This window comes from Siphateles boraxobius, unplaced genomic scaffold (assembly GCF_051911475.1).
Source record: "Siphateles boraxobius isolate OS27281-9 unplaced genomic scaffold, OSU_SipBor_1 22, whole genome shotgun sequence".
Lineage (NCBI taxonomy): Eukaryota > Metazoa > Chordata > Actinopteri > Cypriniformes > Leuciscidae > Siphateles > Siphateles boraxobius.
In genome coordinates this window covers 18,939,243-18,953,302 of record NW_027508833.1, presented here as the reverse complement: position 1 = coordinate 18,953,302, position 14,060 = coordinate 18,939,243, and the positions used below count along the sequence as shown (strand labels likewise).

Sequence of the window (14,060 nt, the reverse complement as noted above, 5' to 3'; positions counted from 1 at the left end):
CTTTTAGATTAGTGTAAACACTGAATGGTTAGTGTAAACACTGAATGGTTAATTGCAAGCTGATATGTATTAATTTTGGACAGATTTCATTTGATAGAACATTTTAATTTATAGTACATTTTACATTTTGTAAATGAACTATTGAAAAGGCACATTAATTTAATTTGCAAACTTTGAATCTATTCTTTATTAACAATTCCTCTTGTAAATGTATAATCTACTAAAAAAAAATAACCAATAATATTTGCCATTCTCAGACAAGTCCAGCAACATTTATACAGTAAGGTTCTTTGACGAGCTGGTGAGGACTTGCGATCATCATTCAAACTCTAAAAGCAATGACGGTTTGAACATACAATTTCTTCACTGATTCACAAAAATATTTGGCAATATACACTGAATAAAGTTGACTGGTGTCTACAATATAATGTGAGCTACAAAAGATCAAAAATGTAAAAGTAGTTCACTACACTCTTCCATCCTGCAAGAAAACCACACAAAAATGTTGTTTCTGAGGAACACATGCTTCACTCTGGTTTCTACTTTATTCAGTATGAGCAGTCAGATGAAAACTTCCCTTTATTTTCCCCCAACAGGCAAGTTGACAAGTAATGTGGGTGACAGTAATAGGATGTTTGCATAGTTCTAACCACCCCCACATCCACCAGATCTCAGCGCTGCCCAGTGTAGGCGCGGAACCAGGACGTGACGGAGGCGGCCGCAGAGGAGATCATGCCCCCTGCATTGCCAACTGGCTGGGACGCTTGCATGCCGCTCTGGGAAAGATCCATAGGCTGGGAGGGGATGTCACAGAAGCGAGGGCTTGGAACCGTCTCCCAGTCTGTGCCCAAGTCTGTTTCTTCATCCGTCACTATCTCGTCTCCGCTCTCCTCCACAGGTCCAGCTTCCTCTGGTTCCACAAACTCCATAGAGTCTTCTAAGTCAGCGCTCACCTCAAACGGCCCCGTTCTATGCAGTGAACAAGAGTGTGAAAAGCTGACATACACTAATATTCATACTACTAATATTCATACTACTCATTTTTTATTCCTGTGATGGCAAAGCTGAATTTTCAGCAGCCATTCCTCCAGTAGCTATTTTTCCACCCAAAGTTGCGAATTTAACTTATTGCACCAAAATTTACAAAAAGTAGAGTTTCCATCCAATGTGTTCAAAAGAAAAAAATCGTCACTTCTTGGGAAACTGGTGAAAAATGTCTGTAATAAAAATAGAAGTTTCTGCAATCGGGGAATAAACTGTAGCTCTTTTTTCCTCCATCATAAATTAGTTGCACCTTAGAGGGCACAAACGAAATGCAACATACGCTGTCTTGTTATCTTGTGTTTGGATGCCTGGTGTTTGTGAATGCAAATCATGTGAGACACTACTGGGAGATCATTATACCAAATCATTTTGATGACAGACTTTGGCTCAGGTGTTTCAGAATGATCAACTCAACATTTGAGATGCTGTGTGATGTGATTGGTCAGCCGGTAAGTGCAGTTATCCAATCTGGATATCACATCCTCTGTTTGAAGCAAAGTCACGTGAGTTTCTTGTGGCGCATTGAGGGATTTATTCAGTAAACGTGTTTACGTCATAGTTTATGTGCATGTCTTGGCGGATAAAAAATGTATCCACCTCAATTGAGTGCATACGTTTTTTATGCGTGTTTAAAATCAGTGTCAAATACTTATGGTGGAACCTGATTTTATCTATTAGAATTTGATCATGAATAGTCGGCTATAACATACATGAACAATCTGAAAGTACATAGGTCAATGTAATTTCTCACCTGCCAAGGTTCTTGTTTGCGGGAGACACTAGAAACATGATATTCCTCAAAGTGTGGTGAGGATGAACCAGCTCGCTGTCAACATGCTAAGAAGAAAGTATAAACATGAGGTATGTGCAGAATATGACTTCTCAGATCAGACTCCGTGTTTTCAGTTTTTACCTGTGAGAAGCAGAGGTGCAGGATGTTGGTGTTGAGCTTGTTTACGGCACGGGTGAATCGGTAGCGAGTCAGATTATCTCCGCAGAACTCACTGCAGAGTAAACAAAACAGAATACAGGACTCATCAGACGTCTCTGAGCTGAACAACCCTAAAAATTAAACTTAAATACTGAAGATTTTTCTGTCACATTCTTGTATAAAAATACAGATGCTTTGAGGTTTTTAACTGAAGGTTTGACAATAAACATGCGGCTGTAACCTGTTGCACAACTTTTTCGGAAGGTTGACATCCAGAATATGAGACAGGATATTGACGAGCTGTGTGGCATAACAGAGGGCGGCACTGATGGTGTGTGCCGGGTTGATGTGGTCCAACTCTACACAAAAAATAAAGACAACACTTTACAATAAGGTTTCATTGGTTAACATTAGTTATTATCAGTTAACATGAGCTAACATAATACTTTTAAAGCATTTATCAATCTTAGCTCATGTTAATCTCAATGTTTACTAATATGTTTTTAAGATCAAAAGTTGTTTGTTAACATTAATGTACTGTGAAATACCATGAATATTAACATTTTAATGAAGTACCATTGACAAAGATTAATAAATGCTGTAAAAAAAAAATATGTTGCTCATTGTTAGTTCATGTTAATGTTTCACGAGTTCACACATACATGAAATCTAAAGTTGCATTTATGTGTATTTGGCTTGCTGTCCGGGGGACGGCTCCGAGCTCGGAATTTTGCCTGAACCCAGAGTATTCCCCCTATACTGGGGTAGACCCAGCCGAGTGTGAGGTGATGGGGTGGTGGAGGGATGGGTGGTGGAGGGAGACACTTGTCGTGAGACAGGAGGTGAGGAAAAGCTTTATTTATACCGGCTTCCTCTTGAGCTGATTGGATGATTACCTGAACGTGCTCCTCCCGAACTTTGTTACATAGAACTTCATTTAAAAACAAATGAGACCTTACTGTAAAGTGTTAGCAAAATAATGATTTCAAAACAACATGCTTAATACATCAGACATTTTTCCTTTCATAAAATGACTTCTATAATGTCACAAATAAGCATGTCAAAGAAAGTGTTGACTTATGAGATTAATTAAATGTTTAGCCGTTTACAGTTTTATAAATCAAATCCATACTGTACTCTTCTTAAACCTAAAGTCGTTTCCAGTCTTTGTAAAATGAAATAATTATCAATGAAACTCAACATGTCTAAAGTATGGTGAGAGCATGGTAAGAATATGGCTGGTGGATTGTGGCATTATACTGTATTTGTTATACATATTATTTTCTTTCCTATAAAGAGGAACTGAAAGCATTTCAAATGAAAGAATAAAAATACAAAGAACTCAAAAACAGGTTGAGATCAATTGGGTTAACTAACACTGCACTGAGAAATAACATTTGGTTGGATGGCGTTTTAACACCACCAACCAAGTAACAAGTTGAAAAACTTTTTTTTCTAAGAACTTAGAAAAACTAAGTTTGCTTTGGATAAAAACTGTTTAATGCAGTATTGGGTTAGGAAGTGGGTTAGAGTTGACTGAAAAATGTCTTTAAAATTGTTTGAGAAACAGAGATGTGACAGTGATGATCTGGGAATTCTGTACCTGGCCCCTGGTTTCCGCTCTTCTCCTCCACCCAGCTGTAATAGGCTGAGCAGTCTCCATTACTGGGAAGTGTGACGTGTGGCCCAGTGATACTGATGCTGGTCTCTCCGTTCTGATCGTCCCAGATCCAGCGGCCTGAGTGATAGGTGGTTCGCCTCGCCTCTGCGAGTTCACTGACGGTGCTGGAGGTCAGAGCAAGGTCATACTCAGCCGAGGCTGGATCCGCTGGGTCCCTGAAGGATACAAACACTTGTAATCATGACGCATTCAAAAACTGGCCTAAAAAGTTTAGTTCATGATCATGTATCAATGCCAAGTGATAGTAAGCCAATTACAGTGACCCTGGAGCAACCGAGTGAAATAATGTGTCCACCTCCAGGACACATTCATAAGCGAGAATTCAGTATGATTATTTGAGGTTATGGTGGGTATATCTGGTGGAAAAAAATATACAATATTGTTTAAAAGTTAAGGGTCAGGAAGATTTTTTTATGTTTTTGAAAGAAGTACCTTGTGCTCACCCAGACTGCATTTGATCAAAATATTTAGATTGTGAAATATTACAATTTAAAAGAACTGTTTTCTATTTGAATGCGTTCTTGCTGAATAAAAGTATTAATTTATAAAAAGTACTAATTCCTTAAAAAAAATAACTTACTGACACCAATTTTTAAACAGTAGTGTATTATTTGCAATAAATCTTAAGCCAATAAATTAAGATAAAGGCTATCGTGATTAGCAGCACTGAGGTAGATTCAGCTTTTTGGGTGAAGTATTTCTATGCAACGTAAGATTTTTCTTCATAATCAACTCCATCTTTGCTCACAAAATTCTCATTTCCTATGATAATAAAACGAAAAAAGTAAATAAATAAATGAGTAAGTAAATAAGTAAATGAATGATCGAATACGTAAACTATTGCACCCCTAAACTCCTCCTTCAACCCCCACACCCTCAGGCCCTAAAGAGAGCAGCCAGAAAAATGGAGCGAAACTGGAAGAAAACAAAATTAGAGGTATTTTGCATTTCATGGAAGGAGAGCTCTATTGCATACAGAGAGGCCTTAAAAACTGCTAGATCTGCTTATTTTTCAAACCCTATTAGAAGAAAATAAACAAAACCCTAGGGATTTATTCGAAACAGTTGCTGAACTGACGAAAAATAAAGTTTCAAGCCCAGACGTTTGCAAACAGCAAAACAGTAATGACTTTATGACCTTCTTCACTTATAAGATTGATAATATAAGGGAAGAAATTATAACTACGCAACCGTCTACTACAGTATCGCAACAGACACAGTGCATTGTAGTCTCACTGACGAAAAATTCTATTAATTCATTGCTATAGGAGAGGAAGAATTTTCTAAACTCGTTGAATCATCTAAACCGACAACATGTATGTTAGACCCTATACCGACTAAACTATTGAAAGAGATGCTTCCAGAGATCATAGATCCTCTTCTTAATATCATTAATTCACCTTTGTCACCGGATACGTACCGAAAACTTTTAAGCTGGCTATGATTAAACCACTTGTTAAAAAAACGCAACTTGATCCTACAGAATAAGTCAATTACAGGCCGATCTCAAATCTAACTTTTCTGTCAAAGATACTAGAAAAGGCAGTATCTTCACAACTATGTTCCGTTTTAGAAAGAAATGGTATCAGTGAGAATTTTCAGTCAGGATTTAGACCGTACCATAATCCTGAGACAGCTCTCATTAGAGTCACAAATGATTTGCTCTTATTATCCGATTGTGGTTGTATCTCGCTATTAGTGTTACTCAATCTTAGTGCTGCATTTGATACTACTGACCACAACATTCTTTTAAATAGACTTGAAAATTATGTTGGCATTAGTGGAATTGCATTAGCATGGTTTAAATCATACTAATTTGACCGTTATTCGTTTGTAGCAGTAAATTAAGACATGTCTTATCGATCAAAAGTTCAGTATGGCGTACAACAAGGCTCAGTACTAGGACCGTTGCTGTTCACTCTGTACATGCTACCATTAGGAGATATTATTAGCAAGCATGACATTAGTTTTCACTGTTATGCTGATGATACTCAGCTATATTTCTTCACGCCCTGACGAAACTTACCAATTCACCAAATTAACGGAATGCATAGCTGATATAAAAAATTGGATGACTAGTAATTTCCTACTACTTAACTCTGAAAAAACAGAGATTCTAATTATTGGACAAAAAACTACCACACGTAATAACCTAGAATACTGTCTAACACTTGATGGCTGCTCTGTCAAGTCCTCGTCTTTGGTTAGGAACCTGGGTGTGCACTTTGATTTAGATTTAGCAATCTTTCATTTGAAAGTCAAATGAAGAGTATCTGTAAAACCACATTTTTCCATCTAAAAAATATATCTAAATTGCTTCATATGCTCTCAATGACAAATGCAGAACAATTAGTCCATGCGTTCATGACATCAAGGCTAGATTATTGTAATGCTCTTATGGGTGGTTGCCCTGCACGCTTAATAAACACACTACAGCTGGTCAAAACGCAGCCGCTAGAGTTCTTACCAGAACCAGGAAGTATGACCATATTAGCCCGGTTCTGTCAGCACTGCATTGGCTCCCTATTAAACATCGTATAAATTTTAAAATATTTCTGATTACTTACAAAGCACTAAATGGTTCAGCTCCCCAGTACTTGAGCGAGCTCTTAACGCATTATAGTCCGTCACGTCTTTTTTGCGATCTCAATATTCTGGCCAGTTGATAATACCTAGAATATCAAAATCGACTGCTGGCGGTAGATCCTTTTCCTATTTAGCACCAAAACTTTGGAACAATCTTCCTAACATTGTCCGGGAAGCAGACACAGTCTGTCAGTTCAAATCTAGACTAAAAACACATCTCTTTGGCTTAGCATACACATAACACATTATAGACTTCTATAATTCAATGTTAGGCTGCATAGTTTAGATCAGCCGGAACCGGGAACACTTCCCATAAATCCTGATGTACTTTGTACATCATAAGAAGGTTGGCGTCTACGCTAATATTTGACTCTCTGTTTATCCCGAGGTTTACCGCAGTCCACCGGATCCAGGCCGTATCCGGATCTGATGAAGGAACTGCGCCTGGACACGACGACAACGCAGGACACGATGACAACGCAGTCCTGAAGTGTCACTAGTCTCTCCCTTGTGAAGGCCTCCTTCCCTTTACTTCTGGACTGATAAAACGTTGTCGGGATAATTCCGATTCACGTGGCTACGCGGAAGCGATAAAAAATTCTCAGAGCCACCACACTGTTTTATGCAAATGAGTGGCCGTCACAACGATCATTAATAACTAATGATCGTTGTGACGGAAGTGAATCAATCAAAACTAACTTTAGCTGGACAATACCTTTATTCTAGAGCTGCTGTAAAGCCAAAACAATCTCTGTTACTTTAATTTCCTATTATCACTGTAAAGCTGCTTTGAAACAGTCCATATTGTTAAAAGCGCTATATAAATGAAGGTGACCTGACTTGACCCGCACGTGATAACATTGTGTATCGGCGATCTCACTGGCTGACGATAGGACGATATGACTATGGAGCATATCACTAACATACTCCTACTAGTTTACATGTTTTGGGCAAAATCTACAGTAGTATTGACCATTCCAGAATGCATTGCAACAAGCTCAGCTAAAATATTCATCCACATGTATTGTATGCTTATGCATATAATTTGATGTTGATTGGAGTATATTTCTGCTCATCTGCTCTGCTCTGACCTGCTGCCCTGCTTCTCCTCCTGGACGTTGAAGATGTGAGTGGTGAGCTCCAGGATGTGCTCTCTCCGCACCTCAGCCAGGGCACCCAGCCTCCCCTGCAGCTCTCTAGATCTCTTCTCCAGGAGCTCGCCCAGACGTTGGTTGTGTCGCTTAATTTTGTCCCTCTTCTCCTGATGTCGGGTGGCCCTGCGCTGCAGCCGCTGCCCTTCCTCCTGGGAACGCAACAACAGCTCCCTGCCTAAAGTCAAGAAAAAGAAACCTTAATGACATCATACAACAGACTGCTATTTTATTATTATTATTCAGCCTTTTTCTACTCAAAGGACGAGAACTTACACACAGTTGTGGTCAGAATTATTGGCGCCCCTGGTAAATATGATCAAAGATGGCTGTAAAAATAAATCTGCACTGTTTATCCTTTTGATCTCTCATTCAAAAAATGTGAAGTTGAAGTAAAAGAATTAAAATTGGGGGTAAATCACATTATCAAATAAATGTTTTTCTCCAAAACACGTTTGACACAATTACTGGAACCCCTAGAATTTTTTACGAGTAAAATATCTCTGAAGTATATTACCATAAATATTTACCTTTTTTTAGCACACCAGCGTGACTAGGAACATGAAACTGTCTAGCTATGACTTCTTGTTTCACAGGAGTTTAAATATGAGGAAACATAAAGGCCAAATTCCCTTAATCATCCATCACAATGAGTAAAACCAAAGAATATAGTTCTGATCAAAAGATTGTTGAGCATTACAAAATAGAAAGTTGCTGTAAGAAATTTGCTAAAGAATTGAAAATTCCCATTTCCACCATCAGGGCAATAATTAAGAAGTTCCAATCAACTAAAGATGTTACGAATCTGCCTGGAAGAGGACGTGTGTCTACTCTATATCATCCTAACGTATGGTAAGGAGGAAAGTTTGAGTGGCCAAAGACTCTCCAAGGATCACAGATGGAGAATTGCAGAGATTACTTGAGTATTGGGGTCAGAAAGCCTAAAAATATATATCTATATATTTGGGAGTGTTTCAAGAATAATCCTCCTCGCTCCTCCAAAAACAAACTCCAGCATATTTAGTTGTCAGACACGACTGAAACTTCAAAAGGGACCTGGTTTTATGGTTGTATGAAACAAAAAAAGAACTTTTCTCAGCAAACCCAGCAGATGATTTTGGTGTAAACAGGGATAAAAAGTACCCCATGCCCACGGTTAAATATACTGCTAGATCTTTAATGTTCTGGGCTTATTTTTTCGCTGGAGGTCCTGGACATCTTGTTCAGATACATGCTCTCATAGATTCTAGCAAATACCAACAAATAAAAAAAATCAACCTGACAGCCTCTGCTAGAAATCTTATAATGGGCCGTGGTTGGATCTTCCATCAGGACAATGATCCAAAACAAATATCAAAATCAACACAAAAATGTGTCCAAATGAAGCTTTTGCAATGACCGTCTCAGTCCCCTGAACTGAAACCTTTAGAAAACGAGTCGGGTGAACTGAAGAAAAGGACCGCCAACATGGATCTGGGAATATGAAGGATCTGGAGAGATTCTGTATGGAGGAATGGTCTCTGATCTCTTGTCAGGTGTTCTCCAAACTCGTCAGGCATTATAGGAGAAAACTCAGAGCTGTTATCTTGGCAAAAGGAGGTTGAAAAAAGTATTGAATAAAAGGGGGCAAATAATTATCATGGCCAACGTGTTTTGGAGAAAAATCTTTATTTCATAATGTGATTTCCCCCCATTTTAATTTCTTTTACTTTAATGAAATTTAAAGTTTGATTCTTTGCAAATTTTATGATTAAAAAATCAAAAGGATAAACAATGCTGATTTATTTTACAGCCATATTTGATCATATTTATCAGGGGTGCCAAAAATTCTGACCACAACTGTAGGAGTACCACAGCTCAATGTGATGTATGCATGTTTACACACTTTAGTCATGGGATCATTTTTATTGTGATACACACCACTCTTGACTTCTTCATTGCTAGTGCAGATGGCCTCTTTGAGTTGTTGGATCTTCATCCTGCATGACATGATTTTCCACTTCTGTGTTAAACAAAACACACAGACATGATGCTGAGAAAAAGCTTAAAAACAGGTTTATATCTTTTATCACCCTTTAACTTTAAATTTGAGCACTTAAAACATGAACAAAAATACTTACAAGCTGGTCTGCCTCGACTTTCTTGTCCATGGCTTTGATGACACTGAAACAAAAGGAAAACTCAGACTTGAGTATTATCAGTGCACAATGTTGGATTGTGCACCACATGATACTGATATCATACCTCTGTTGAAGATTCTCCTTTTCATGTTTCAGCTTTTGGAGTCTTTCAAGCTTTTCTGAATACCTGTTAGCAGTAATACAAAAATAATAATACAGTGAGAAATAGTGTGAATAGACAGAATATTCCACAACAAGGAAGTTAATTTTATACACACACACACACACACACACACACACACACACACACACACACACACACAAACAAACAAACGCTTAAGTTAATAAGGATAATGTCACATTTGGTAACATGCCTCAGCTAAACCTTGGTCAACACATTTGACGTCAAATATTGCCACAAAGTTCCTTTACAAAACTTAAATAAGCCATGACAACACTTTTAATTATGGATTTAGAACATATTTAAATAGCCACGCCACTGACATCTGACAAGAAATGAAAGAGACAGCTGAAACGTGTACATCTTTGTTTGTCTGACAGTTTGTTTACATTATTAGCGCTTAGCATGTTAGCATGCTAGGGCCATGAATTAGCTAAATACTATTATAGGTGTCTTCACAGAACTCACATTAACCCCGAAAACACTTAAAATCAAGGGGGACGTGAGCTTAAATAAAATAAAAAGATGCGAAAGGGATAATACCAAAAAATGCTAGCATGCTAAACTGCATTAGCATTCATCGTAAATAATTAAGAGGGGGGAAAATAATTAAAACACACCTCTCCGGATTTCTCCCGTCAAAATACACGAAATCCCCGTTCTGAATGCACCGGGCACAGGTCAGTCTGCGTCTGGCGGTGTTGCAGAGCGGACATCTCTCCACGGCAACAAACAGCCCCTCTGCATCATCCAGCGCCTCCACCATGACCGCGGCAGCAGCGCCAGCGCACGCCGGCTGAAGCTGCTGCTGAGGCGGATGGGGTCGTGCGGGCGCCCGGGCTTCTGATCCAGACTCTGGATGCTCTTCACCAGGCCCCGAAGACCGGGGTTCGCCTGATAAGGTACAAGCCATGATGATACAGGCACTATGAAGAATAAAAGCCTATTAGTAACGTTCACTGTGAGATTGACATGATTTGTGGTTGAAAATATTAAAATAAAACTCTGGTCTCTATAAACAGCTGTGTGTGATGATGGCTGTCTGCCCTACGTAACATGTGACGTATGTTTGTGTATGTGCTGTCACGTGTGTGCTGTGTGGTGGTGGGGGAAACATTTACCATAACCATACTTGAATCTAAAATGTTTTTTGAGCACCAAAGCAGCATATTAGATTGATTTGTCAAGGCTCATGTGACACTGAACACTGGAGTAATGATGCTGAAAATTCAGCTTTGTCCAGGAATACATTTTGTTAGATAAGTTTAAATAGATTAAAATGGAAAAAAGAGTTATTTAAAATTGTAATAATATTTCACAATGTTACTGTTTTTAATGTATTTTTGATCAAATAAAAGCAGCCTTGGTTTGCATTAGAAACTATTTCAAAATACTAAATCACACACATGAATAGTATCCAAAAGAGAAGTGTTCAAGTTTATTTACCTGCATAAGCAAGAAGCAGTTCAACACATACAAGAGGGAAAAAACATAGTCATAACTGAAGAGGATACTTTATGTCTCCATTCGAGAGTCCACATAGGGCAAAGCTGAATATTTTAACAAAACATTTACTCTTTAAAGTACACTTTTAGGATGCTCTGTTATCTCAGCAACCCTCACTAATGCAGACATTACAAAGTAAACAAAGACAATAAACAAAGTGCAATAACAAAAGTGAGATTCAATTATTGCATTCAAACCTTTGAAGTACAACAAACAAATACAAAGCACATCATTATAGACAAATATTCACATTACGTGCAGTGCTTCTACTGCTTCCTGAACCCTTTCAGGATGGGGTAAATATTTTCGAAAGCTTCATAGATCTCTGCCCGCTCTTTCGCACCTAAAATCATAATAACATAAATAGATTTATTAAACTATTTCAATGCATGGCTGCCGAATATGTTTTTAAGAATGCACTAAGTTAGATTATGCTAGGGAATTACCTGTGAGCACAACTTTTCCAGATACAAAAATCAGCAGCACAATACGTGGCTTCACCATGCGATATATCAAACCAGGAAACAACTCCGGCTCATAGCTGTAGGGGTAAAATGGTGGACTGGTTAAAGACAGATGTTACAATGTTGTCAAGTCATATAATATTGTGGGCCAGTAACCATCAAACTAATTTATGATAGACAGACGCCAGTCCAGACCTGCTGAACTGCTGGTGAGTGAGGACTAGGCCTTCTAAGCGTATAGGAAAGCAGACATCACAACTTCCAACCATGTTTTGGATTTTGAAGTCAAGAAATTTGGCAGGGAAACCGAGTTTCTGTACCACCCGAGCATATTTCCGTGCAGCAAGGCGAGATTGCTCCTCACTGCTTGGAAAGATAAACAAAGGAAAAGGAAAATATAGGGTAAAGGACACATCTAAGACCATTTCTGAGCTAAGTTTGTCTGTTTTACAGCCGTACTACCCTAATGCATCATTGTTAGGAGTTTTGAATATATATATATCATGTATACCTCTTGGCTCCAGTGCAGACCATTTTTCCAGAGCTGAAAATGAGAGCGGTAGTTCTTGGTTCACGGATCCTCATTATAACGGCAGCAAAACGCTATACATAAGCAAAATTTGGAGTTATGATAGTGAAAATACCTGGAACAGTTTATCATAAAGAAATTGTTCACCCAAACATGAAGATTATGTGTATATATATATATATATATATATGGTAAAAAAAAAAATATATATATATATATATATATGTGTGTATATATATATATATATATATATATATATATATATATATATATATATATATATTATTTATTTTTTACCAATCTTTATGTCAACAGAGTAAACAATGACAGAATTTACAGGAACTGAAAGCTACATAATGTTTGTCTTTGATTAATACAGTTCTATACAGCGTTGTACATATAAACTTCAGTAGGAAAGTACCTTTGGGTTGTATTCAGCATTTCGAGCTTGAAGTGCAATGGATTTGAGATCCAGAGGACAAGCAAGATTCACTGTTGACACAATATTCCTGTGTATAATCAAAAACTGGTTTGGAAATATAGACTCGTATTGGTCAACAGATGCATTTCTCACTAACAATCTAGCATCCAGTGGTGGGTGGTTAAAAAGTAATCACTCTTTACATGTGCAAAGGTAACTAACAGACATTTGTTTTGGTGAAATTATGGAGTCATTATTTTACAGCCTTTTCTGCAACACTTGAAAAAGCTCTAGGCCTATATGATGCCATAAGTAAGATGGTAAAAAGAATCTCGGACACACACTCTTCATATTTTCCCTATATAATGTCTTACTGTAATTGTGGGATGATGCCTGAACTCTCTGTCACTGGGGTCATGGGGGTCATAGGAGTCATGGGAGTCATAGGGAGACTGAACTGTGAGGTGTTTTTGGCAAAATTACTGGTGTCAGTATCTGCCTCTGTCGACTCTCTCGGTGGACAGTCGGTGTAAACGCCACTGTCCTCATTTCTGCTGTCATTCTCAGCCTGTGGCGGCTCATCTTGAGTGCTCAATTCATCAGGTAAGAAGCTCAAGTCCAAGTCCTCAGTGAGATCTTTCTCCTGAGAGGTTAAAGAGGACACGAAAGAGGAATCCTGGAGCTGAGGAGCAGGACTCTGTAGGCCCAGATCCCCCTCAAAGATGTAATCAGATGAACCCTTAAAGAAAAAAAAGAAGAACAAAAAGAAGAAGAAATACATTAATAGCGTCTATTCAAGCATTAAGTTTAACAGACATTTCATTGTTGTAGCTTAGCAATATATAATTTGTCTGTTCATTCATTTCTGTAACATATCACATGTATTTATTACTGTATTTCTTTCATATGTTTCATTATACATTTTCTTATTTATAATTGCTTCATTTATTTTTGTAATAGGAAAATGTGCATTACGCTAATATTGATTATGTTTTCAGCTAACAAATTATAGGCTACTCACCTAACTTAACACAAGCATTTCAGCATTTCATTTTACAACTTACAAGAGTATGGTCAAAGTAATTTTCGAGGGCTGCCTCCTCATCCATGTTCCTTATGGTCCATTGGAAGAAAACGGATTTCCATAAAGTAAAGTTTCCCAGCCCCAGTGTTTCTGTAGCTGTGGATACATGTGATTTAATTGGCATCAAGTGTGGAGGTACTCACAGAGGCGTGACAAATCATGCCATCAAAACTGAGGAGTTAGTTCTTTCTAGTAAGCTCAAATAAAATATTTGTGTAATAAAACAACAAGCTTACAATTTTTTGGGCTTTTTGCGCTAACAGAAAATAAAAACTTGAAAAATAAAATATCTTCATGCAACACAATCTCCGGACAGTAGAGGGAGACAGACACAACGCTGTAAATATTCTCTTACGCGCATG

At 37.9% G+C, this 14,060-nt stretch overlaps 2 protein-coding genes across 4 annotated transcripts; both read right to left on the bottom strand.

The window, feature by feature from the left end:
• Window positions 1-84: 84 nt before the first annotated feature.
• atg14 (autophagy related 14) lies at window positions 85-10,771 on the bottom strand. Its single transcript, XM_077238971.1, has 10 exons — window positions 10,315-10,771; window positions 9,638-9,700; window positions 9,514-9,556; window positions 9,314-9,395; window positions 7,334-7,571; window positions 3,579-3,811; window positions 2,217-2,334; window positions 1,958-2,048; window positions 1,796-1,881; window positions 85-969 (listed from the first exon to the last, which is right to left on the bottom strand). The coding sequence occupies exons 1-10, from the start codon at window positions 10,605-10,607 to the stop codon at window positions 672-674; spliced, it is 1,545 nt and encodes a 514-aa protein (XP_077095086.1). The 5' UTR covers window positions 10,608-10,771; the 3' UTR covers window positions 85-671.
• A 551-nt stretch (window positions 10,772-11,322) lies between these two features.
• Window positions 11,323-13,962, bottom strand: tbpl2 (TATA box binding protein like 2). 3 transcript variants are annotated; one of them, XM_077238974.1, is made up of 8 exons: window positions 13,935-13,954; window positions 13,679-13,794; window positions 12,989-13,353; window positions 12,615-12,702; window positions 12,176-12,267; window positions 11,860-12,030; window positions 11,647-11,741; window positions 11,323-11,543 (listed from the first exon to the last, which is right to left on the bottom strand). In XM_077238974.1, the coding sequence occupies exons 2-8, from the start codon at window positions 13,721-13,723 to the stop codon at window positions 11,467-11,469; spliced, it is 933 nt and encodes a 310-aa protein (XP_077095089.1). In that variant the 5' UTR covers window positions 13,724-13,794; window positions 13,935-13,954; the 3' UTR covers window positions 11,323-11,466. The 3 variants fall into 3 exon arrangements, with proteins under 3 accessions (XP_077095089.1, XP_077095087.1, XP_077095088.1); XM_077238972.1 differs by having other exon boundaries at window positions 13,679-13,962; XM_077238973.1 differs by having other exon boundaries at window positions 11,860-12,027; window positions 13,679-13,962.
• Window positions 13,963-14,060: the final 98 nt, after the last annotated feature.